Here is a 27,158-nt window from a genome sequence, read left to right as displayed (position 1 = left end):
GCTTCTCCCATTTTTTAAATGGCTTTATATAATATAACCTTTATAACTTTTAATAAGTTTATTATTTCTGCAATCATATAGACACTTTGAATTCATGTGTGTGTGTATTTTGTTAAGACTCTTATATTTTCCACAACTTACGTAGATCTGAGCCTGACATTTATATTTTGTTTTTCATTAATTTGTTTGTCCAATTGAGTAGTGTCTTCTTGAACTTCAAAATGAGGCCATCTTTATGTGGAGTACTGACCTGGACAGTGTTGCCACACTATGTTTTAAGTCCTTTGAAGGTTCCAATTACGATGTGCGGATTTCAATTTCAAAACTGTTGGGCACAATATTGGCTAAAGCTATAATTTCTAAGCATCCAGGAACAGGTAAAGTCATGTAATTATTTTCAGAATATCTTCTATAATTTTTCCTCATTGATTTAAACAAATACAGGTAAAATTACAATTACCCATTATTAACTTTGGAAAAGAAGCAGAATATAAATCAACTTCAGTTCAGAAACATTGCTGTTAGTCCTAAGAATTCAATGTCAAACAATTCAGTAAAAATTTGAGGAAAAAATGTAAGAACTCTTGAAGTGAAGTATGCTTTATTTTGTCATTTAAAAAAAAATTTATTGTGGGCTGGGGATATAGCTTAGTTGGTAGCGTGCTTGCCTCACATGCACAAGGCCCTGGGTTCAATCTTGAGAACCATAAAAAAAATATATATATATATATATATATATATATAGATAGATAGATAGATAGATAATTCCTAACAGATATACAGATATTTGAAATTTACTGTTTCTGGACAGTTTGCTTTTGTGTTGGTTTTTATTCACTTTTTATACACCTCTAGGCAGTAAGCAAAGATGAGCTAGTTTTGAAAACAAGGGAGTTTGCTTGGATTATATTTATAGTGTATATTAAACACTGATGAATAATTGAATTTTCTTTATCATTCTATCTCAAAAGATTAAACAGACTCACACAAATGAAAATGGAAGTGTTCCATAGTCCCTTGCTCCTCAAACATCCACAGACCAAAAGCACTGGCATCACCTAGAGGTTTTAAGAAATGCATTGGGTCCCACCTAACTTACTAAATCAAAACTCTTATTTTAACAGAATCCCTATATAATTTGTATGCACATTAAATTATTTTGATAATCATTGCTCTGGAAGTCATTCATTGTTATATATAAAGGAAGATTCTAATTTTTTCTAAAATAGTTTTTCTCAACCATAGATGAGAAAGGACAGAATCAGATTCTGTGAGAAACATTAACAAACGATTCAACCTTCTCATTCTCCAGTTGAGACCTACATGCTTAAAATTTATATGAAAATTTTACTTTTACTTTTGTTCTTTTAATCTAGTAGCTCGCTAAGACTTTCTGTTTTATGGAGCAGTTGTGGGTGGGGAGTACAGGGGAACAGATCGTAAAAAACACAACCAGAGGGCTGAGGTTGTGGCCCAGTGGTCAAGCGCTCGCCTCATGTGAAGCCCTGGGTTCGATCCTCAGTACCACATAAAAATAAATAAATAAAGGTATCATGTCCATTTACAATTTAAACAACAACAGCAACAAGAAAAAATCCAGCCAGAAAAAGAGTTGCATTTTAGAGGTAAAAATCTCAAGCTATCTAATAAATTGAAATTAGAAGATATGTTTAATCAAACCTACTTGAAAATGTGAATTGCTCATTTCTACAAATATTATCATTAGTGATAGCACACAGTTGTAGTATAAGTAAGCAAAATATAGAATTGCATAACATGAATAACATTTAAACTTATACCCTCCCGTAATAGCAGAAAACCAGTACCACCATTTTTGTAATTAGGCTAAACAAAGTGAAGAATAAGCTTCACCCACTTTAAATCCTTTGGGCTACTTGTTAGAAATGCTTTCATCTTGCATCTCTAAGTCCTACCTTGTGTTATAACTAAGTTATTTTCATGCAGTTAAAAAAGTGATCCAGTTGTCATAATGGATTTTTTGAAGTAGGTAAATAAAGCAAACACTGATAGTTTGAACCACTCAAATAATGTATAAAGATTATAAAGAACTTAAATTATTTTCCTAGTAAAACTAAAGGGTTCAAACATATAGCATATCATATCATGGCAATTTTTTTAAAAAAAAGAATGAGTAAGGATGTTTTCCTGACTTTGTGATAAGCTGATGGGAATTTATGTAATCTTTTAAGATTACTTCATAACAGTGGCTGGCGATTCCCCTAGTCCATTCACTCACATACTTTCTTATGCCTTCTGCTAGCCTCAGTCCTCTTCTCCCATCTTACTTTTGTTGAATGGTCTATCTTCAGTTAAGTCTTCTACCATATCCCACTTACTAGGAGGCATACCTGTATACTCTTAACTTTCCCGTTGATACTAAAGATGAAATAGCTCCTTTCTTAGAGTTCATCCTCTCAAGGACAGTGTTCTAAGAGGTCCCTAATCTTTCTTCTACATCAGTTTTTCCCTCTGCTGAATTGTTCCCTACAAAAGCATACTTTTGTTTTTCCCGTCTTTAAAAAAAGTTTTTTCTTATACCTCTACTTCCCTAGCCAGCAAGAGCCCCTTTTCTTTCATTCATGTTGCTAGCTATCCTTTTTTTCTCTCTTCCTCTTTCAAATGCATTTTGAATAGGGTTTCTCCCAATCACTCTATCAAAATTGTTCTTATTTAGATCATCAGTGTCCTCCATGATTCTGTATCCATAAACAACAACAACAAAAGATTATTGTGTTAAGAACACTTAACATGACATCTGTCCTCTCATAACAAATTTTAAGCATATAATGTAGTATTATTGTCTTTGGGTGTGCAGTGTTGTCCAGAAGGTCTCTGGAACTTACTCATCTTGCTTAACTGAAACTTTTTGTCTGTTTAGCAACTCTCCATTTCCTTAGCCCTGTGCAACTACCATGCTATTCTTTGATTCTGTTTTGATTAACTTTGATTAACTATCATAAATAGTTCATTTATGTGAAATCACAGAGTATTTGTCACTGACTTATTTTCTTTTGAATAATGTTATGTTTATTTATGTTATTCTATATTGCAGAGTGTCCATTTTTAAGGCTTACTAGTGTTCTGCTTATGTGTATATGCCACATTTTCTTTACCCGTTCATCTGTTGTCACCGTATCTTGGCTATTCTGAGTAATGCTACAGTGAACATGAGAGTACTAATATCTCCTTGAAGTCCTGATTTAATTTCTTTTGGATAAATACCTATAAGTGAGATGCTTAGATCATATGGTAGTTTTGTTTTTAATTTTTTGACGAACTTTCAAACTGTTTTCCATAGTGAATGCACCATGTTGCTTTCCTGCCAGCCACCTACAAAAGTTGCAGTCTCTGCACATCCTTGCCAACAGTTGTTTTTATTTTTATTTTTTCATAATAACCATCCTAGCAAGTGTGAGGTAGTAATTGTGGTTTTGATTTTCATTTCCCAAATGATTGAACATGTTTTCATATACCTGTTGCTCACTTGTATGTCTTCTTTTCATTCAACAAATATTTATTGAGTACTTATACTGAGCCAGGACCTGTTCTGAGCACATGACATGGTGTTGAACAAAACAGATAAATGTTCTTGCTCTTGTGGAGCTTATTTTCTTATACTAAGCCTTTCTAAAACCAGTGGGCAGTTCTCAGTCATCTTGACCATTTAGCAACATTTAGTTCAGTTGATCCTCCTCTGTCCTTTTTTTCTGTTGCCTTTTACAATCCCATGCTCACTTGGTTTCCTTCTTCCTCACTAGAAATTCCTCTTCATTCTAGTTTGATGGTTCCCTGTCTCCTGAAGACGTGTGGACTGGTACTTGGTCTTCCGTTCTTCTCTACATTTTCTCACTCTCTTGTGACCTTATACCATTTCATGGCTTCAGTTCCATTATATATTTATATATAGATATAGGAATTCCTGGATTGTTAGCCCTGCCTTCTGTCCTGGACATCACATTCTTATATTAAGATGCTCATTTGACATCTCATTTGAATGTCTATCTAATATTTGAGATTAATTTTCCCTAAACTGAGTGCTTGACCTTTTCATCCCCATTATCCCCATCCCCTGCTCTACTTGCATACTTGCCCATATAGTAGGTGACATCTCTGTCCAGGTGTTTAAACCAAAATTCATGAAGTTACCCTTGCCTCCTGTGAGTACATAATGAATATAAATAAATATAAAGAAAGAAAGCAAAGCCCCCCCCCCTTTTAAGAAGGGGAATGCTAATCATTACCTATAGAAGGACTAGTTGTTAGAAATTACCTTTTTATAATCATAGTAATAAATTTATGCAGGTTGGAATCCTCAGTGGATTCTTGAGTGAAAATTTGGTGGGTTGCAGGTTATATATGCTCTCTTAAAATATTTCCTCACAAATCATATAGTAGTTTCAAATGATAATTTTATAATTGGACATACCTGGTGGACTCACCTTATTCATATGTTCAAAGCTATTATCACTGATGTGGGCACAGACTGACACCATGCTTGGGACTGCTTTCTGATGTTATATATTAAGGAAGATACAGTGTCATTTAAGTAGTTTTCTTCCAAAATTCTGAGGAAATACCAGGCATTCAAATCAAGAGCCATTCTGTGAAACAAGTGGCTATAAATTTGTTCTTCAAAAGCAAAAAAAGTAATGAGGGAAATAGGATGCATCCAGGTAAATGGTATATGGGATATAGTCTTGCTTTTTTAATTTTTTGTAATTTTGAGGACTTTTTTGAAATAAACATTTAAAATATATATGTATTTATATCCATATTCCATCTACTCTTCTTCGCTGAACTAGTACATTGATCCTCCTGCTTAAATTAATGAATCAATCCTGGTGGGTCTCCCTACTTTTCTACTTTTGTTTTCTCTATAGTCTGCTCTAAGCACAGCAGCAAAATGACAGATTTCATTATTCTTCTGCTCAAAGTTGTCCATTGGCACTTCATTTGAGTCACATCTTATTATAATAATCTGCAAGGTTGTGCCTCTGGCCTGTTTCCTACTAGACCTTCATTGCTCCCTCCCTATTGCTCTGCTTTAACTCATTGGGCATCATATCCACCCCCAAGCCCTTTCTGCCACAGCTGTTACTTCGGCTTAAAAACTTTTTCTCCAGTTATCTTCATGCCTCATTCCCTTATTACACTCAAACTGTTGTTCACATGTCACCCTTTCAATGAACCTTCCCCTGATAACCCTATTTAAAAATCACAAACTTCCCTCTATCCCCAGTATTCCTAACCTCATTTACCCTATTCCAATGTATTGTTTTGAATCATTGTTTAATGTTCTACTTAGTCATTTATTATTACTTATTGTTGTCTTGTCTTCCTAGAAGTTGTTATCCGCAAGGGCATGGATTTTGTACTATTTACTAATGTTTCTCTCCAAAATGCCAGTGTAGATTTTCATTTGTCTCAGATTGTTTTCTCCTCATTAGGCTAGAGACTAGATTTTTGATTATAACATTATCAAAAGTTTATTTCTCTACTGCTGTATGATTTGGGTTCATAACAAGTGACAGAGCTTATTACTATTAATTTTTAGGAGGATGAAAAAGGGAATTTTTTTTTAGAGTAGATAGTTCTTAGATGTTCACAGTGAGAAATTTTAACTGTATCAAACTGAAAGCAACCTTCTATATTCCTGCTGTAACTCATCTTCTTGTTATTATAGCCTGAAAGCCAGATGGGTAGTGTTAGTAGTATTCAGCTTTTATTCCTTCAGAGACTGAAGGAATAACAAAGATTGTATTGTGAGTTGACAGTTTTTAAAGCTGAAAAGTGTTGATTACTTTATTTAAATTTCCTTTAAAGTTATAGAGCATTTAAATTATGTTTTGGCATTTTTAATATTTCAAAAGAAAATTTAAAGTGTTATATAGCATTTTCACTTGTAGAGAAGTAAACTGGTTTTATTGATGTTTTCCTGTATTTTAGAAGACTACTATATTAGCCTTTTAATTCTTTGAAGAAAGGGAGCAATGGAGCAGGATCTTAAAGTGACACCAATTGTAAGAAGTTCTTGATGTGATATTTTAGGACTCATTCTCATTTGACCTTTGAAACCGTGTGTGACTTGTTGTTGTTGTTAGTGTATAGAGTGTCCTGTTAATTTTGCATTTTGCTTAAATTTTTAGTTTATTTTTGTTTCTGCTATCATGCTGGCTTTTTGCAAATCAAGATCATGTATTAATTAATATTACTGGGCTTGTAGCTCAGGGACAGAGTATGTGCTTAATGGGCAAGACCCTGAGTTAAATTCCGAGCATCAAAAAAAAAGATTATGCATTAAAATTAGTCTATAAATTATGAATCACAGTTTTGTTTTGTTCTTTGTCATAGCAGCCTTACGTCAAAGCATTCGCAGAGTATCTTTGGAAGAAGTTCTGGAATTACTAGGAACAGGGTTTCTACGTGGGAGTTCAGGATTTCTTCGAGCCAGTGGAGATATGCTGAAAGGAACCAGTTCAGTCAGTAGGGATGTTCGAGTTGGAGTTACTCAGGTTGGAATCACAAATTAGTATCTAAATGTAATCCTCAGTGGCATAATTATAATGAAAGCTTTAGTATCTGACTCTGCAGAAGCGATACTATGTGAGTTCACTACTTGTACTGTCATATTTCTAAATAGATGTGGTAAGGCCAAAACAGTTTTTAAAAACTAGGTTACATGTAAGGGACTCTAATGTCCTATAGTGGTTTTAAGTTCCTAGTAAGGGGGGATTTTTATTGCCTTTGAAACATAAACAACACTTTTTTTTTTCCTAGTAGCCCTTGTGCTTTTATGTATCTTGTTGTTTAATATGTCTTCCATTGTGTTTTTGTGTGCTCTTAGAGTTCACTTTAAGCCCTTAGGTACATATTATTTAGCATGCACAAAACAAATTTTATAAGATTTTAACTCTTAAATAAAGGTTACATCATGCAGTCTACTTTCAGTGCTTCAATTTTTGGTTCTAAACAAAATTTAAAAGCTAAACCCTATGGCACATGCCTTTAATCCCCTCTACTCGGAAAGCTGAAGCAGGAGAGTTGCAAGCTTGAGGCCAGCCTCAGCAATTTAGCAGGACACTGTCTCAAAATAAAAAGAGCTTCAGATGTAGCTTGGTGGCAGAACATCCCTGAGTTCAATCCCCAGTACTGCCAAAAAACAAAAATAAGAAGCTAAACCCTTAGAAAAGGAATCAGAATAAAAACACAGAGATCTTCTGCATTCTTTCCTGAATTAATTTTTTTTCTAAGTACTGGTATGGTTGAAGACAAACTTGTAATTTTTAAAAATTCACATATATCCTCATTGTTTATACCAAATTGTAGACTTTATAAAAACATGAGCTTCCCAGTGCAATTGTAAACTGTTTTTCCAGGCTGGGGATGTGGCTCAAGCGGTAGCGCCCTCGCCTGGCATGTACGAGGTGCTGGGTTCGATCCTCAGCACCACATAAAAATAAAATAAAGATGTTGTGTCCACCAAAAACTGAAAAATAAATATTAAAAAAGAAAAAAAAAAGAAACTGCTTTTCTTTGTATCTCTGGAGTAAGACAAACGATTCATGAAAGTAAAATGTAATGATTCATCACTGTAAACTTTCCTCAGATTTATAGAACTGAATTCCCTTTGAGTTATGGTTTTGGAGCATAGTTAATTCTTAGAATGTATTCATAGGTTTGAATTTTCTTATTTAGAATGTGAAATAGCTTGAAACGTTTGGTTAGAGAAGCCACAGACACATTTTACAAATTAGCTGGCAATACCAATTCTGAAAATTTGCAGAGTCTGACTGAAATAAGTTAAGACACTATGTTCTTCAGTTTTGCTATTAAGCAAAGAAATAGCCAAAAATAGTGGTACTCTTAAATATAAAGTAGCTGTAAATGAGGAAGGAATACAGTTTGTAGAGAATAAAGAAATATTAATAAATTCTACATATTTATGGAAAAGAAAATTCAGAATTGAGATTATTAATTTTGAAGATAAAACTCCTTTCTTTTTTAGGCTTACGTGGTATTTGTTTCAACATTAGGAGGAACTTGGCTAGAGAAAAATTTTCCTGTCTTTCTTTCTCACCTCCTAAGCCTTGTGTCACAGTCACACCCTAAAGCTACCCAAACTCAGATTGATGCTGTCTGCTGTCGCCGGTGTATTTCATTTATTCTTCGAGCTACGATAGGAGGCCTTCTTGGAGAAAAGGCTCAAATTGCTGCGGCAAAGGATATCTGCCAGACCATCTGGAAGCTAAAGAAAGTTATGGGTATGAATATACTAACACAGCCTATTTGAACAGTGACAAAGGAATTGTCCCTTTGGAAAAGCAAGACTGGGGGCTGGGGATGTGGCTCAAGCGGTAGCGCCCTCGCCTGGCATGCGTGCGGCCCGGGTTCGATCCTCAGCACCACATACAGACAAAAAATGTTGTGTCCCCCGAAAAACTAAAAAATAAATATTAAAAAAAAAATTCTCTCTCTCTCTCTCTCTCTCTCTCTCTCTCTCTCTCTCTCTCCATCCATCTCTCACTCTCTCTTAAAAAAAAAATTTTGGAAAAAAAAAAAAAAAGAAAAGCAAGACTGGTATATTACCATATTAATACAAATCCTAAGGCTGAAATAATTGTTCCTTAGAATTCATGTTGAACTTCCTAGAGAAGTTAAAATTATTTTTTAAAATAGTCTCTTAGGTCCTATGGTGTTCACTCTGCTTAAGTCTCAATAATATTGAAATATTTTCCATGTATTATCCTTTTCAGTGCTTCTTGCTAAAAGAGTAATGTTAGATCTCTAATCAGGTTGCTTGAATTGAATTAGTTATATTAATTCGGTTATTCTTTATTTATGCAGTTTCTCATTTAAGCATTTCAATTACTGCTTCAGAGATTTCATAATGATCAAGTGGGTGCATTGTATTAATTTTTGCTGTTATACTTTTCTTCTCCTAACACCTACCCCCTACAATATATTTTTATAAAATAGTGATGCATAGTTAATTCTTGTGTTTCTGTCAGATGCTGTATTGAGTGATGGTAACTTGGAAACCCGACTTGGTTCCACAGATGTAGCAGCCAGCCAGCATATGCTGGTGTGTGCTTTACAAGAACTTGGAAATCTCATACACGGTCTTGGCACCACTGCTGCACCTTTGCTGCAAGATTCAAGTATAGGTACATCTGCTGTTTTTAACTCATCTGAATACCTTAGTTTTACTTGTACTAATGGAAGGAAATCTCCTTGATATAGCTTCCTTGTCCTAGAGTCCACTGTAGACTTATTAAAAATTTATAATCAAGATTGTTTATATAATTACTTGAGGGTTTTAGTTTGGTGTTTTGTTGTTGTTTCTTTTTTTGCTTTTGTAAATAAAAGTTGTTCTTAAGTTTCTCCCTACCCCCTCTGGAGACATTTAAGATAACATGGAAAAATGAAAAAGTAAACATGATCTCACATTTCTCATCTGCAGTGAAAATACTAATATCTATATGGTACATGTAACTCAATTCCTCAAAGGTCTTTTCAAACTATTTTCTTTCTCTCTTGGAAAATATTTAATTACTTTTTAGAACAATTTTATTAAGATATAATTAATATACCATGAAGTTCACCCTTTTAAAATATACACTTCAGTGTAGCTTTGGTATATTCAGAGTTTCACAACCCCTAATCACTGCTTAATTCCAGAAATGTTTTCATTGCCCCAGAAAGAAATACATTCAGTTACTCCCATTTATCCTTCCCCCAGTCTCTGATAACCACTAATTTTCTGTCTGTCTTTGAATTTACCTAAACTATTTAGGACATTTTATAAAATGGAATCATATAGTATGTGGTCTTTAGTGACTGGCTCCTTTTTTATAATTACTTTTTAAAAATATTTTTTTGTGGCTTTGTCCTTTATGGTACACATTTCCTGCTGACTGAGAAGCTCTGCATTTTATTTGTGTTTTTAAGCTATTTAAATATGGCACACATATTGTCAGACATTTGACCCTGAAGGCAGGTAAGCACTGAGCCACATCCCCAGCCTTTTTTATTTATTTTGAGACAGGGCTGGCCTTGAACTTGGGATCCTTCTGCCTCAGCCTCCCACGTCGTTGGGATTACAGGTGTGAACCAATGCACCCAGACTTTTAAGTACCAGTCAACATGAAACTTACTTATTTTCATGAAAGTATATCTTGAATCATATCAAGAATAGACTTTTTCCCCATTGTCTTTTTAATGGGTTAGTAGCCTATTGAGGATCCAATGAAACCTTGATTTTTTTTTTATTGGTTGCTCAAAACATTACAATGATCTTGACATAGTCATGTTTCATACATTTGAATCAAATGGGGTATGAATTCTTATTTTTATCATGTGTACAGATTGCAGGATCACATTGGTTATACATCCACGTTTATACATACTGCCATACTAGTGTCTGTTTTATTCTGCTGCCTTTTCTAGCCCCTTCCTATCCCCTCTCCCCTCCCCTCCGCACCCATCATCTCTCTCTACCCCATCTACTGTAATTCATTTCTCTCTTTTTGAAACCTTGATTTTTAACATTTTGTTCTCAGATAAGAACAATACAATGAATAAAAAGTATATTATTATGTAGATATTGTGCTTAATTTCTTGTACCAACTTAGTATATGTTCTCAAGGTAAAGTAAACTTAGGAAATTAATTTTTTTTCTTTTGTATACTTACTTAATTTAATTCAGTTTTCATAAGTAATTCTTGGGTTCAAAAAAAAAAAAAAAAACTTTATGGGGCTGGGGTTGTGGCTCAGTGGTAGAGTGTTTGCCTAGCATGTATGAGGCCATGCATAGTAATGAATAAAATAAATGTCCATCAATGTTTAAAATATGTGTGTGTATGTGTGTATTTTTTATTCTTATTTGGCTTTTAATAAGAATAATGTATTTTATATCCAAATAGCTATTCATTCTTTTTTTTTCTTGTTTGTGGTACTGAAGATTAAACCCAAGACCTTGTGCATGCTAGGCAAGCTCTCTAGCACTGAGCGATAGCCAGCCTTTTTATTTTTTAAGTTCCCCAGGCTGGTCTCAAACTTGAGATCTTCCTGACTCAGCCTGCTAAAATGCTGAGATTACAGGGTTGGCACCACTGTGCCCAGATCATTCACTCTTTTGACTAATTTATTACTAGGTGAATTTTATCTGTGTACCTAAGCCATCATTTGTTTGTTTTGTCATTCTAGGCCTTCTCGACAGTGTCATTTCGGTTATTCTTCATCCTAGCATTTCTGTTCGACTGGCAGCAGCTTGGTGTTTACACTGCATTGCTGTGGCCTTACCTTCCTACCTAACGCCTCTCTTAGATCGTTGCATTGAACGCCTTACTGTACTTAAGTCTTCACCTGAAGCTGTGACTGGCTTTAGTTTTGCTGTGGCAGCTCTGCTGGGAGCAGTGAAACATTGTCCTCTGGGAATTCCTCATGGAAAGGGCAAGGTAATAATTTCATTCTCTCTATATAATGATGGCATTTCAGGTTTTTCCTAAAAACATTAAAGTCTTGTATATTACTCAGTGAGGGCCATGCAGGACAACTTTTTGAGTAATTAGCTGTCCCACTCCTTAAGTATTAAATATTATCAATAATTATAATTGTTCTGAAAAATGGAAAAATAGACTATTGCCAATGCTATTGGAAAAAATGTAACTGACAACTTAGGGAGGTAATGTTATTCATTTAAGCTTAGTACTTTAGTTATTTTCTGAATTAATACCTAATATTTTGCTAAAGAAAGAATCATCCATTGCATGTATTTAATTAAATTTATCCTCAGATAGCATTAATTCAGACGAGATTCTCATCCCCTCATTGTATCTGAAATTTCTTTCCACTTGTCCTGACTAGAATGGTTTGTTTCACCTTACTTTTTTTGAATGCCATTGTCCTTGCTTTTTTTGAGTACCATCCATTGACTGTATAAGCTGCATGTACCCCTAAATTAGTAAAAGTTGGTCGGTTGTTTAAAATGCACTAGTCTTCCTCTTCAGAAAGTTTATTTGCATCTCTTAATACTTTCTGCTTTTCCAGAAAGTAACAGATATTTTTTTCAGACATATTACATGCTTCCTGTTCTTTGTACTAATATATAAGCAAAAATCATAAAAATCTTATTTTTTCTGTTGTTTATAACACTGCCTATTTCATTGACTTTTCTAGCATAACATTTTAACAAATTCCACACTATTTATGAAACTTATCTCAATATGATGCTATTTTGACTACTTTTAACCATGATAATATATTGCCGGTGGGAAGACTGTTATCAGCCATTGAGGTGTCAAAGTGGTAGGTAGAATTTTAAAAAGAGAGACTCCTATAATGAAACTTTTTCTGGTAATTCCTGATCAAGGAGGATAGTTTCTTAAAACTGAAAGTAAATTCAAGTTTTGTACAACTATAATTGAACTGTCTTAAATGTTGTCACATATGCTATACAAAGCATTGTAGAGTTACTATGTTGTATATTTAATATGCCAACATTTAACCTTTAGAACTTCAGTTTTTTATAGTTTTCTTGAGACATTGTTCTATCATGTCTAAATGGGAGTTCTTCGTCACTTTCAGTTGTTATATATTAATTTTTCAAGAGATTACAATCAATTGCTGTCATTCATTCACTAATTTTATAAAGTGAGTTTTTTAAAATTATCTTGTTCTGTACATTAACAGATTATTATGACATTAGCAGAGGATTTGCTATGTTCTGCTACTCAAAACAGTCGCCTTTCAGCTCAGCGCACACAAGCTGGATGGTTGTTGATTGCTGCTCTGATGACATTAGGTAACAGTCTTATGGAAGGTTTACATAATGAGGACATACTTTGTGATTTTTAAGTGAAAGGATTCTTACATAGGATTTGATAAGACTAGCTTTTAATAAGTATTAGAATTTATATAGCCACATAAATATTTTCCTCATAGTGGTCACTTAAAGAAGGCGATTATGATCGGGTACCCTAATTACATACCTGTAGTGCCAGACATGTGGACACTAAGGCAGGAGAATCACTTGAGCCCAGGAGTTCAAGGCCAGCCTAGACAACCTTGTATTAAAAAAAGATATTTACTTACTTTATCACTAAAAATGTTTTCAGATTTTTTTTTTCAGTACTGGGAATTGAATCCAAGGGCACATTACCACCAAGATACATCCCCAGACCTTTTTATTTTTTATTTTGAGACAGGATCTCATTAAGTTGCCCAGGCTGGCTTTAAACTTTTTTTTTTTTTTTTGGTTATCAAGAATTGAAATCAGAGGCCACACTGAGCCACATCCCCAGCCCTGTATTTTTGTATTTTATTTAGAGACAAGGTCTCACTGAATTGCTTAGTGCCTCACTTTTGCTGAGCCTAGCTTTGAACTCCTGCCTCAGCCTCCTGAGCTGCTGTATACCACTGTGTCTGACGGCTTGAACTTTTGATCTTCTTGCTTCAGCCTCCTAGGTCACTGGGAATACGGGCATGTGCCACCATGCCCAGCTTCACATATCTCTTTTCCGATCAGTTTATAAATGTTAAGGAGAACAAACCAACTTAGTCATTTTTTAGGCTTACAATAGCTTGGACATTTCCAAAAGTCCTTCACATCTATCTTCAGGAAGAAAAATTTTCCTCTGTATAAGGATAAGCAAGAAAACTTACCATAGCCCATGAATCCAATACTATTAATATTTTTAGGATTAGTGATACCCAATAATATCACAACATTGAAGGGGGTGGGTGAGGCTTATTTAAATTATATTTAGTAAAAATTAGCAGTTGGGATCTGGGATCCTGGCTCAGTGGTAGAACGCTTGCTAATTATGTGTGAGGCAATGGATTCAATCCCAGCACTACATAAGAAAACTAAATAAGCAAAATAAAGGTATTGTGTCCATCTACAACTAAATAAATAAATAAGCAATTGGGGGCGGAGTTGTGGCTCAGTGGTAGGGTGCCTGCCTAGCAAATGTGAGGCACTGGGTTTGATCCTTAGCACTACATTAAAGAAAAAAGAAAAAGCTGCTCATGACAGAGCTTGTATTGAAAAAAAAAAGTAATTGCTTTATTGTCATGACTGTTTATATCCTATACCTATAAAACAATTTTATCACACTTATCTTTAAGTCTCTACTGTATGAGTTAGTGGTAGGATATGAAATATAGTTGGTTGGATCTGGCCTATAAATGGTTTTGACACCTGGCTGGTTAGGAAGTTGTTTTTTGGTTTTGGTTGTTTTTCTTTTAGTACCTAGGATTGAACTCAGGGGCACTCAACCACTGGCCACATCCCCGGCACTATTTTGTTATATTTTATTTAGAGACAGGGTCTCTCTGAGTTGCTTAGTGCCTAGCTTTTGCTGAGGCTGGCTTTGAATTCAAGATTCTCTTGCCTCAGCCTCCCGAGCCTCTAGAATTACAGGTGTGTGCCACTGCACGTAGCTGGATATAAAGTAATTTTTTAAAAATATTTTTTAGTTGTCAATGGATCTTTTATTTTATTTATTTATTTATATGTGGGTGCTAAGAATAGAACCCAGGGCCTCATGCTGTGCAAGTGCTCTACCACTGAGCCACAACTCCAGCCCAATATGAAGTAATTTTATCTAAAGGGAGCTTATATTAAAAAATAAGTAACCATAAATGAAGAACTACTTTAAATAATAATATGAAGATATTCTTGAGATAATTAAAGAAATTTATTGGATTTATACCAGTTTCAGTCCAAGGGCCAAATCTGGCTTGACATATGTTTTATTTTATCTTACTTTATTTATTTATTTTGCTACCTGTTTTTATTCAATAGTCTGTGAGTTTAGAATAACTTTTACATTTTTTTAATGGTTGGGGGAAAATTGAAATATTTTGTGATATATGAAAATTATATGAAAGTCAAATTTTAGTGCCCACAAATAAAATTTTATTTTAGTACAACAACACTTATTTGTTTTTATATCATCTGTGACCTTTATGTGCTATAGTGATAGAGTTGAGTGATTGCAAGACTATATGACTCTCAAAGCCTAATATGTTTACTTTGTGATCCTTTCCAGAAAATGTTTACTAGCCCCTAGCATAGATATCATTTCACAGTATGATGGGTATAATGTAAGCAAGGTTTCATATATCTCTTTGGTGTGTGTTTCATGCCTGCCATATTGCTGGTGGTGAATTAAAGGAGAAGTAATCAATAAATGCTCTTAAACTTGATAAAAGCTCTTAAAACCAGTGTTGTTCCATTGGAGGAAGATTACAAGAGGTCCTTTTTCCTTTAAAAAAGATATTAGTACATCGTATCTTATTACATATTTATAATTACTATACAGAGAGATTAAAATATTTGACGAATTTTCAGTTACTTATATTTGTATGTTTCAATCCAATGTAGTCATGATTCTTTTTGATTCTCATCTTTTGGTCAGTGGAAACCCCTTCAAGTTGAATTACATGTCCTTTTTACATGAACCTAGAATTCTTTAATAATACTTGGTTTTGACATGATAAGACATCCAAGGTTTAGTGTATATTTCCTGTCCCAGGCTTGCCATTGGCCATTTCTTCAAGGAGGCTTGATTCTTTTTTTGAGGGAAGTGAATTTTAGCTAATAGTCTGAATGTTTTATTAATTTTTCCCTTAAAGTTTTACTAGTTCTTGTATTTTCATCATTACTTTCACAACATATAATTTTCTTCATTATTTTTAATACAGTCACTACGGTGAATTAACATCAACTTAAGTAAATCACATGAAATCTACTCCTGGAATGTGAACTACAACCATTTTTTAACCTTTCTTTGCTAAACTTCTCAGTTTACCTGATGCCATATAAAACAACTTCAATTCACCTACAGATATCTCCATATTTTGTTTATCTGTGGGTAACTCATCAAGTGTGTATGCATATTTTCATAGATACAGTTTTATTTTTGGTGTGATAATACAGTTTTATTCTTGGTGTGAAAAATGCTTGGTGTTTTAGCTTTGCAATTACTATGAACTCTTTTTTCTAACTTAATTCATATGTGTCTGAAATGACAATATCTTAGCACCTTTCTAGGAAAAAGATGCTGTGCTGTCTACTATTAAGTTAGTGAGATATCTTAAGGAAGGTATAATGGCAAATATATGTGAAACTTTTCTCACCTATGGATACTTTCAATGACTGCATGCTTTTTTGTTTTTATTTTTTGTTGTTGTTTTTTGGTATGTGATTAAATTTTGCTTTCAGAATTTTCTATTTCTAAAATCTGTTGTATATATCAGTGTGAACCTGCATGCATATGCTCTCATGCATTCATACAAATCTCTTGCAGTCAGTTACTCTTCATTGCCTTTTTTTTACTCTAATTCTGTTTTGTTGTTGTTGTTTTGGTTTTTTAAACTACTACCTCAAAAAAAACACAAAAACAAAAAATAGCAGGCTGGGGATATAGCTCAGTGGTAAAGATCTACACTATGGTGTATGCACGTCCCTGGGTTCAGTCCCAAGCACCACAAAAAAAGGAAAAAAAAAAATAGCAAAGAGTATTGTATGTTTTACTATGGGGATTAGCATAGTGCCTCTTCCTAAAAATCAAGTCAGAAGAATAACAGAAAATTTCTTTTTTAATCTTCTAAATTGCATTCATTTAAAAAAAAAATTGACTTGCAACTGCTTTTTCATTTTATTCAGCTCACCTTTCCCTTTAAAAATAAGACATATTTTTAAAGCCAGGAATAGTGATGCACACCTGTTATCCCAGTGACTCCAGAGGCTTAGACTGGAGGATTGCAAGTTCAATGCCAGACTCAGCAACTTAGCAAGACCCTAATTAACTTAACAACACCCTGTCTCAAACTAAAAATAGAAAAGGTGTGGGGATGTAGCTGAGTGGTTAAGCTCATTGAGTTCAATTCCTGGTACCAAATAATAATAAGGCAAAATTTTTAATGATAATTGCATGTCAAACATTATACAAACATGAACAAAGCACTATCCCATGTAAATGCAGATAAGCCTTGAAACTCTCCTGTATGGTAGATACTGTTATTATCCCCATTTCAAGATGGGGAAACAGGCCCCCCAAAAGTTAAGTTACTCATTCGAGTTTGCACAACTAATAAGTTTATACAAATAGGATATTAACCTAGTCAGTCTCCCTCCAAACTCCAGTGCAGTTCTTAAGTATTTTGTTCTACTGAAGAAGAAAGATTTACAGGTAGCAGAATGTGGAGCTAAGAAGAAAGGAGGGCTTGTTTGTAGGAGAATTTGAAGATAGCCCCAGAATTTAAATAAAATAAATACATTTTAATTGACTACTGCAATACTTTGTCTTTTTTCTACTAAAGAATACTACTTGGAGGAAAAAGCTGTGGGTTCGGGTTTTTATGCTGCCTGTTTTTCTTTTTTCTTTTATTTTTTTTTTTTAAGAAAGAAAGGGAGAGGAGAGAGAGAGAGAATTTTTTAATATTTATTTTTCAGTTTTTGGTGGACACAACATGTTTATTTTTCTTTTTATGTGGTGCTGAGGATTGAACCCAGCACCCCGTGCGTGCCAGGTGAGCGCGTTACCGCTTAAGCCACATGCCCAGCCCTCTTTTTCTTTTTTCTTAATAATATTATCATTCATTGCCTTTTCTTATTGGATTTTTGTATTCATGATACCTCAGTTTATTAAAGTTGTTGCTGTGAAATTTTTAAAGAGGTAATTCTATTCAGATACTTTACATCTGGGTTTTTTGTTTTTTCTTTTGTTTTTGGGGTCTGGAACAAGTTGTTATCAGAAGTTAACATTGGAGTATAGAAGTGTAGCTCAGAGTGTGCATGCCACTAAAGCCCTGGGTCCAATCTCTAGCACCCAAAATTGAAGAAGTTAATATTATTCTGAAGATCAGGGATACCAGTGTAATTTGTCACATGGCAATTGTACCTTCCAATTATGTGACACATTATAGTTTTTCTAGTTATTCTATGTACTTCAAAGTGTATTCTATCATTTGTATCTGACAAACCCTTGTAGACAAGCAGTGTAGATGAAATTAGCTTCATTTTATACATATAATGAAGTGAATCTCGAAGGGAACACACAATAGTGAAAGAGCTGACACCTGAGCCCAGACTTTACCAGTTGTTCCTTGTTTTTCCTGTCTGTACTCCAGAACCTTCTGATAGTAATTTATACAGTAGTAAATTTATGTGAAATCAAAAGATAAGAAAAACGACAAAGTATTACAACAATCAATTAAAATGTATTTATTTTATTTTAAAAGGGAAGTTTCTGCTTATTAATAGTTTTAAATAGCAGCCTCTTTGGGTTCTTCTATAAGTGACAAGTTGAATAAATTGCAGGTTCTGCAGTTGTCAGTCATCACCTTGCTCGAGTTCTGCTGTTGTGGAAGTGTGTCTTTCCAGCATCTCCTAAAGATCTAGAAACAGAAAAGAGCCGAGGAGATTCATTTACTTGGCAGGTTACCCTGGAAGGACGCGCTGGTGCACTGAGTGGTAGGTTGAGTTTAGCATTTTTTACCCTTTTGGCTTTTCTTCACCCTATGTATATTGTATGTTTCATTTAATGTAAGAGGGTGGGGAGCCCTGCCTGTAACGATTTTTGTAAGTGAATGTGATTGATTATTTCTTTTTCTTTTTTTTTTTTTTTTAGAGAGAGTTAGTGAGAGAGAGAATTTTAATATTTATTTTTAAGTTTTCAGCGGACACAACATCTTTGTTTGTATGTGGTGCTGAGGATCAAACCCGGGCCGCATGCATGCCAGGCGAGCGCGCTGCCGCTTGAGTCACATCTCCAGCCCGTAATTGATTATTTCATAATGATAACTGAAGAATGAAGCAATCAAGTTTGAAGTTGTAAATTCTTAGGCTAATGTGTATTTTGTTAGATGCAGTCTAGTTGAAAACTGTCAAAATTACTTTCTCTTAAACAGATATTTATTCCATTTTTTAGAAATACTAGATTTTTTATTTCATTAGCAGTGATAAAGCATGGTTTCTATTTAGTCTATACACATATGAAAGTTGTTCCCTTTGAGGATGTAGACGTTGTTGAAAATAATATTCTACCAGAAAATTTGAACTAAGGAAGGATAGGTTCCCTGGAAAGATTAGGAAGCAGTCTGATGGCATCTTATTCTTAAAAAAGAAAACCCAACTTTGAGTTTGATCTTAAAACTCAGTCTAACTTTAAAATACTTTCTCCTCATAGGAAGTAACTCCCAATAAAAAGTTCTTTGTTTCAGGTGACATCTGTAGAAATCCTAACATGATGACTTGAGTCAACATGATTCTATAGAACTAGTCTAAGCTAATTTCTTTTTTTTTACTTCTGAGCTCTAGGGCTTAGTAAAACCCCAGGACAGCAATATTTTATCAATTTAGTTATTAGTCTCTTTTAGTAATTCTAGGAAGGTTGTTATTATTAGCTTCATCATCATCATCGAATGTGATTGGAAGTGGCAGATTCTAGGCGCTGGGGTTGTGACTCAGTGGTAGAGTGCTTGCCTAGCATGCATGAGGCACTGGGTTCCATCCCAGGCACCACATAAACAAATAAAATAAAGGTATTGTGTCCATCTATAACTAAAAAAAAAAATATTTTTTTAAAAAAAGAAGTGGCAGATTCTAGATTTCTTTTTATACTAGAATTTTAGTAATATTTTTGTTTTTGGTGCATTTCTTATTCTGCTAATAAAATTGCTTATGCTGTACCATAATCAAGTGCTCTTTTCATGGTCACTTATGCTGTGCTGAGTTAAAGTCTGTTCTCTTTTTCAGCTATCAAGAGCTTTGTTTCCTACTGTGGTGATCTCCTTACTGAGGAAGTAATTCAGCGTCTTCTTCCACCACTTCCTTGTGCTGTGGATTTGCTAATTCAGTAAGGATCAGCTGTTTAGATTGATAAACTTTTGCAACAGCAATTTAGTTAACCTCTGATTATGTAATATCCCTTAAGTACATTACTAAAGCAAATTTCTGTGGTTGGTGAATGATTTTTCTTTTGCAGAGGAAGGCAATCATTTAGTTGTGTGACTTTATTTTAGGCTAGGATCTTGAAAGAAAAATACATATTAAAAGGGAAGGAAAATTACTTGGGTGAATAGTATACCTTTCAAACAGGCAGATTTTACAAGAAATTAAATATTAAGCCTGTTAATCTTTTCAGGTATGCATTTTATTGGTTCGTTAGTGCTGTTCTGTGTTCATAATAACCAGATGCATGTTAAAAGTTTCAGTTTTTTGTTTGTTTATATTTTTGAGTTATACATAAACAATAATGAAACAGAGAAAAGCCAGTATTTATCATGAGCATTTATAATTTCCAAATTAATGTAATATACAGAGAAATTCTGTCCAAAAAGTATTTAATGATATATTTTCTATATATATAAAAGTATATTTAAGATATAGCTTATAAAGCATGATCAAGGGGCTAGGATGTGGCTCAAGCCGTAGCGCGCTCGCCTGGCATGCGTGCGGCCCGGGTTCGATCCTCAGCACCACATACAAACAAAGATGTTGTGTCTGCCGATAACTAAAAAATAAATATTAAAAAAATTCTCTTTAAAAAAAAAAGCATGATCAAATCAACATCTGTGATTTAAAAACAATTAAAGCAGGGGCTACAAACATTTCCTAAGAAAGGGCCAAATAGTTAATATTTTGGGATTTGTTAGCTATGATGTCTATGTTGCAATTGCTTAACTCCTATAATTGTAGTTCAGAAGTACTCATAGAAAATACACAAATTAATGAATGTGGTTGTCTTCCTGTACAACTTTATTTACAAAAATAGTTGGTAGACTATATTTAGATGCCACTAAACTAGAGCATTAATAACTCCAGAGCATAATAGGCATGTCTTTAACCTAATTTTTTAGGTCATTTATCTTTTTTATTGATTTATAAGAATTTTTTTCATATCTTCAACAGTTGTTTTGCTATTCATCAAAATATTAAAATAATTTCTACATTTTTAATTAATAGGCATTCTTAATTTAAATGCCAGTTTATTAATTAGTCTTTTGCTTTTTTAGATAATACTTTTTATCTTTAAAAAGTCTTCCTTACTGGAAAGTTTCTTTCTTTTCTTTCTTTCTTTCTTTTTTTTTTTTTTTTTTAACTACTGGGGATTTAACCCAGGGCTCTTAACCACTGAGCCACATCCCTGGGCCTTTTTATTTTTATTTTTTTATTTTGAGACAGGGTCTTGCTAAGTTGCTTAGGGCCTTGCTAAGTTGCTGAGGCTGACTTTGAACTTGAAATCCTCCTGCCTCAGCCTCTTTAGTTGCTGGGATTACAGGCATACGCCACCATGCCCAGCACAAAGTTTATTTTCTTATAGTTGTCTCTGGAATAGAGTTTTCTGTTTGGAGTGAGGTAGAGATCTATGTTGTTAGGCCATGCATGGTGGCACACCTGTTACCAGCAATTCTGGCAGCTGAAGACAGGATTGCATGTTCGAGGCCCCCTTCAGTCACTGAGCAAGACCCTTTCTCAAAATAAAAATTTTAAAGGGGGGAGGATATACTTTAATGGTAAAGCATCCCTGGGTTTAGATCCCCAACACCAAAAAAAAGGAAAAGAGAGAGAGATCCGTGTTAGTCATTTGGGCTGCTACAACAAAATATCTCAGACTTGGTAATTTACAAAGAATAGAAATTATTTCTCATAGTTCTTGAGGCTAGGAATCCAACATCAAGGCACTAGCAGGTTTGGTGTTTAATGAGAGCCTGGTTTTTGCTTCCAAGGTGGCACCTTGTTGCTGCATCCTCTGAAGAGGATGAATGCTGTGCTGTCATGTGGCAGAAGGATAGAAGAGCAAAAAGGAGCCAAACTCCCTCTGTTAAGCTCTTTTGTAAAGGCATTCACGTACTTATTGCATTTTAAATAAGTGTGTGTGTGCGCGCACACGCGCACAATGTATGCTGTGAATCTGTTTATTCCTGCTGTATAAAAATGTAATTGAAGACTGGGGAGCACTTGCCTTGCACATGTGAAGCACTGGGTTCGATCCTCAGCACCACATAAAAACAACAAAAAAATAAAGATATTAAAAAACATTTTAAAACTGTAATTGATGCAGCCACCTTGCTAAATTCTCGTATACTAAAAATTAATTTGTAGAATGTTCTAGAGTTCAAGGACATCCTGGTTCGAGGATATCTCATAGTGAGACCTTGTCTCAAAAAAAAAAAAAAAAAAGAAAGAAAGAAAAGAAAACCTGAAGAAACCCTTCAGTAGATGAATGGATAGGGAAAATGTGATATATATACACAATGGAATATTACTCACCATTAAAAGAAAACAAAATCATGGCATTTGCAGGTAAATGGATGGAGTTGGAGAATATAATGCTAAGTATAGTAAGCGAATCCCAAAAAACCAAATGCTGAATGTTTTCTCTGATATGAGTATTCTGATCCATAATGGGAATGGGGGGTGGGGGCATGGGAGAAATGGAGGAAACTTAGATAGGGCAAAGGGGAAGGAAGGGGGCCTACTATTTCAATTTCGAGTATTTTAAATTTTATAATTCCTTTGAATGTTAGCAGTATGTTCTTAAACTTCTCAATGTGTGGAATGATTTTTAGTTTGATTTTTAGTCTGGTAGTTAATTATTTTTAATGCATTATAGTTAATGGAATATAATCCGTATGTCACCTGCTATGTTTTTATTTAATTGTTGATGGACCTGTATTTTTTTTTATTTATTTATATGTGGTGCTGACAGTCGAACCCAGTGCCTCACATATGCTAGGCAAGTGTTCCACCAGTGAGCCACAACCACAGCCCACCTGCTATATTTTTGAGACTTTCTTTGTGACAAATGTTTTGTTTTGTTAAGCCGTCTTTCTTTCTTTTTTAATACCTTTGGTTTATTTATTTATTTTTATGTGATGCCGAGGATTGAACTCAGGACGTCCCATGTGCTAGGCAAGTGCTCTATGGCTGAGCCATAACCCCAGCCACTGTGGGTTCCAAAAAGTTCCATTTTGCTATTTCATTAATATTTGCTTAACCTATCAGTACTTTACAGTGATGTATTAAAAACCTTCATTATGCTGAATTTATCACTTTCTAATGGTATTTCTATTTTTACTTTTTTATATTTTGAAATTATTAATCAGGTGCATTAGAGTTTAGAATTATGTTTTTTCTGATGAATTGAAATTTTTGTCATTATACATTATACTTGAAACTTTTTTATTATAATCTAATCTGTATGATTATTATGTGTGGTTTGTTTTTCTCATGACTCTATGTGTTTAGGTATGTCTCATAAATTACATAGAATTGGATTTTTTAAAAAATTAAAACTGGGCACAATGGTACACACCTATAATCCCAGTTATTTGGAATGCTCAGGCAGAAGGATCGGAAGTTTGAGGCCAGCCTGGGCAACTTAGTGAGACATTGTCTCAAAAAAAAAAAAAAAAAGAATTAGGTATATAACTCAATGGTATAGCACTTTCCAAGAATGAATGAGCCTAGGGTTTCAATCCCTAGTACCTACCACCAAAAAAAAAAAAAAGAAGAAGAAGAAGAAGAAGAATCTGACAGTCTCTACTTTAAACTGGCAGTGTGTGATGGGTTTCTTTATCCTACTTGATATGTTTTATTGGACTCATGCATTGTAAGATTTCAGAAAACTGGTTGTTATCTCTTCAAATATTGCCTGCTCTCTGTTCTCTTAAAACTTTTCTTTTAGACTCTAATTAGATAGATTTTTGTTGTTGTTGAGTTGGGATTGATGGCATGCACATCTGTAGACCTACCTACTTAGGAGGCTAAAGCAGTAGGATCAGTGGAGCCCAGGAATTAAAGGTCAACCTAGACAACATAGTGAGACCCTGACTCTTAAAAAAAAAAAGAAAAGAAAATTTTAAAATAAAGGTATTTCATATTTTAGCTATAATCTTCTGATCTGGCTAGAGAAATACAAAAATGCTGTAGATTTATTGTAATTTCTGTTACTACAAAGTTCTACCAAGTTTTATAAATGTTTTTTGCACAGTATTTACCAAGCTGAAAGATATTTTAAAAAGAAGCCTGGAACTGGATCTGGTAGTTTATTCCTATAATCCCAGTGATTTGGGAGGCTGAGACAGGAGGATTGTAAGTTCAAGGCCAGCCTAGGTAACTTAGCAAGATGTTGTCTCAAAATAAAAATTAAAAAATAAAAAAGAGAGATCTGGGAATGTTGCTCAGAAGAAGAGTACTTGCTCACTAGGTGTGAGGCCCATGGTTTACTCCTCAGTACTGCAATAAATAAATAAATAAATAATTTTAACATGAAATGGGGGCTGGGGTTTAGCTCAAGGGTAGAGTGCTTGCCTAGCACATGTGAGGCACTGGTTTTGATTCACAGCATTGTATAAAAATAAATAAATTTTAAAATAAAGGTATTGTGTCCATCTACAACTAAAAAAATTTTTAGCTATATAAAGAACATACACGATCTATTACATAGGCTTTAGGAAAAGCATAAGTCAGTAGATAACTCTTTTCTTCTAAAAAGGAGAAATGGCAAACAGTAGTTTCCTAGAAAATATGAATAAGTAAACATCACCAGAATTTCTTAGAGAATGTAGACACCTATGCAATGAGTTTGACAGATATAGTCCAGGAGTACAATAAAAGCAGCTCCATTGAATTTCTGTATGCTAAAAGAGTTCAAAACTGTACTCTAGTTGATGACCTGGTACTTGCAAAGAATAGTTGTCCAACAATAAATGCTTTCGAAATGATGTGCATTGATAAAGTAATGACTTAACACCAGTAGTAAACAGAAGATAAAGAGGAGTAAATGTAAGTAAAAGAAGGAAGTAGAAAGATAACAATTTGTGAATGAAACTTCTAGGAAAACTGGCTCAGTTTATATTTTATTAAAAGAAAATTTGTTTCATGATTTTGTGGGGTTTGGTCATTTGTTCTTATTGGTGATCTTATTTTCAGATCAAATTTCCAACAGATGCTTGGGTTTTCTCTAGCAATTTTTGTCTCCTATTCGTATGTATGTTTGGATGATTACATTTTTACATGTTAGATTTATTTTTGACAACTGCCAGGTTGTAGATTTTGAAATTTTATAGTAAGAATTTCAGTTTCCAGACCTAATACTTGTGGCCTTAGAAATCGAAACTGGCTACATAGTTTTGTTAAGTATGTTAGAAAAGTTAGAGTGATTTCCACATATGATACTGTAGCCCCTTTTATAATCAATCCTTATTAAAAAAACTAAAGCGTCACTAATTTTCATTAATATATATAGCTAATTTATGTTTATATCTCAGCCTGTTCAATACTTGTGCATTGACCTCTAACCTACACACTTAAGAGAATACTTTTATTTTTTATTTCAAGGCTTTCTTCAATACTAAAAACATATGGAAATCCTTTGAAAACACCATCAGTAGTTTATAGACAAAGGCTTTATGAACTGTTAATTTTGTTACCTCCTGAAACCTATGAAGGTATGTGCCTTATACCAAAATTTTTTATTGTTTGTGCCTTGAAAGTAATAATTGCTCATTAAATAGTTGAATAAATGAACCAAATGTCAACTATTTAGTACCTTGTTTCTAGAAATTTAAGACAGTCTAATCTTAATCCATGTGTTCACCATTTTATAGTAAATAAAATATATTATTTAGAAAACCTATTTATTTTTTCATTTATTATTTTTGTTGGTACATTAAAATTATACATAATAGTAGAATTATGCAGAATATGCAGTATTCATATATGCATATGACTTAATTCGATCACTGTCATTCCCCAGTACCCTTTTTTCCCTCCTCTTCTCCCTCCCCATCCACTTGCTTTAATCTCCTTTCTGTTGTTATTTTGCACAGTATTATTACCTACGTGGGAGGCTAAAGCAGGAGGATCAGTGGAGTCCAGGAATTAATTCGTGCATTGTGTGTATATGATTTATTGTGATTTATTTGTGTATGACAGAGCATTATTTGATAGACTTCCAAAAACTTCCCTATTCTTTTCCCTACTCCCTCCTCGTCCCCTTTCTGTACTAAGGGGACAAAATTAAAATGTTGTTTTGCCTAATGCTGTCCTGCCTCTTTACTTATGAGTAACCTACCAGAGAACTAATAAACAATCACAGTTTAGTGGTAGGTTGATCTTATTCTCTGCTATCTCTGATTATAAAAGTGACCTGTTAAATATCTAACAAAAACTGAGAGATAATTTCTGTGTTCCACAGCGTAGATACCTGTTAGATTGTGGCAAAAGCAATTCCCCTTGGATTTTTACTATAGTACTTTGAAATTTATTTTCAAGCTACATTTGAAAAATATAGACCTTTTTCCCCTCAAGTCTTCTTTAAACATTTAGGAATACAAGAATATCAGCTCAAAATTTTCAGTGTATCTTCTGTTGAATGATAGTGTAGATCTATCCTTAAAGAACTAAAATTAGGGAAATGAAAAAGAAGTTTTGTACTTTTTTTTTACTTATATTTTCTTAATTGGAGTTTGGGAATACAATCAGGAATCCTAAAGAAATAATAAGCATACACTATATATTATTTTAAATCAGGTCCAGAGTGTTCATTAACAGATATAGTCAAGAATTAACTGTGAGCCGGGCATAGTGGCACATGCCCATAATCCCAGCAGCTCAAGAGTCTGAGACAGGAGAATTGCAAGTTCTAGTCCAGCCTTAATAACTTAGAAAGACCCTGTCTCAAAAAAATTTTTTTTGAAAAGTGGGGGTGGTAGGGTTTGGGTATGTGGCTCAGTGGTTAAACACCCTGGGTTCATCTCTAGTACTCGGGGAAAAAAAGACTATGAATTTAAGAACTAATGAGTATACACTTATATATATTTTAAATCAGGTCCAGAGTATTCATTAACAGGAAAAGTCAAGACTTATTATGAAAAGAAAATCTGAATATACCTTCTTTGTCTTTTTAATTGTATATACCTTTCATGTTTATCTATATGAATTAAAAATATAAAAATAATAATATGGACATTTATATTTTTATATTTCAATTAAAAATAACTTGCCATTTTTCCATCTTTATAATTATAACAATAAAAGTAGTAAGGGTCCCTCTATCCCTTAGGAATATTGAATTTAAGAGCAAAATTTTCACTTTTTGTGTGTGTGTGTGGTACAAAGG

General features: G+C 33.9%; 1 protein-coding gene across 9 annotated transcripts in view; it reads left to right on the top strand.

Annotated features, from left to right (window-relative positions):
- Heatr5a (HEAT repeat containing 5A) overlaps nt 1–27,158 on the top strand; it is a 121,066-nt gene that overhangs the window by 31,793 nt on the left and 62,115 nt on the right. For 6 of the 9 annotated variants that reach the window (XM_046465316.2, XM_046465312.2, XM_058585851.1 and 3 more), the window contains exons 6-14: nt 203–377; nt 6,373–6,533; nt 8,027–8,282; nt 9,030–9,185; nt 11,227–11,477; nt 12,712–12,823; nt 18,350–18,502; nt 19,787–19,886; nt 25,376–25,485. In XM_046465316.2, coding sequence (XP_046321272.1) covers nt 203–377; nt 6,373–6,533; nt 8,027–8,282; nt 9,030–9,185; nt 11,227–11,477; nt 12,712–12,823; nt 18,350–18,502; nt 19,787–19,886; nt 25,376–25,485 — 1,474 coding nt within the window. The remainder of the gene's footprint in view (nt 1–202; nt 378–6,372; nt 6,534–8,026; nt 8,283–9,029; nt 9,186–11,226; nt 11,478–12,711; nt 12,824–18,349; nt 18,503–19,786; nt 19,887–25,375; nt 25,486–27,158) is intronic. The other 3 variants (XM_046465313.2, XM_046465311.2, XM_046465315.2) reach the window with 2 other exon arrangements.

The sequence above is a fragment of the Marmota monax genome, unplaced genomic scaffold (genome assembly GCF_021218885.2).
Source record: "Marmota monax isolate L192 unplaced genomic scaffold, Marmota_monax_Labrador192_F-V1.1 WCK01_AAM20220418_F8-fsc00079, whole genome shotgun sequence".
Lineage (NCBI taxonomy): Eukaryota > Metazoa > Chordata > Mammalia > Rodentia > Sciuridae > Marmota > Marmota monax.
The sequence above is the reverse complement of the archived record's forward strand: the minus strand, read 5'-3'. Positions and strand labels throughout refer to the sequence as shown.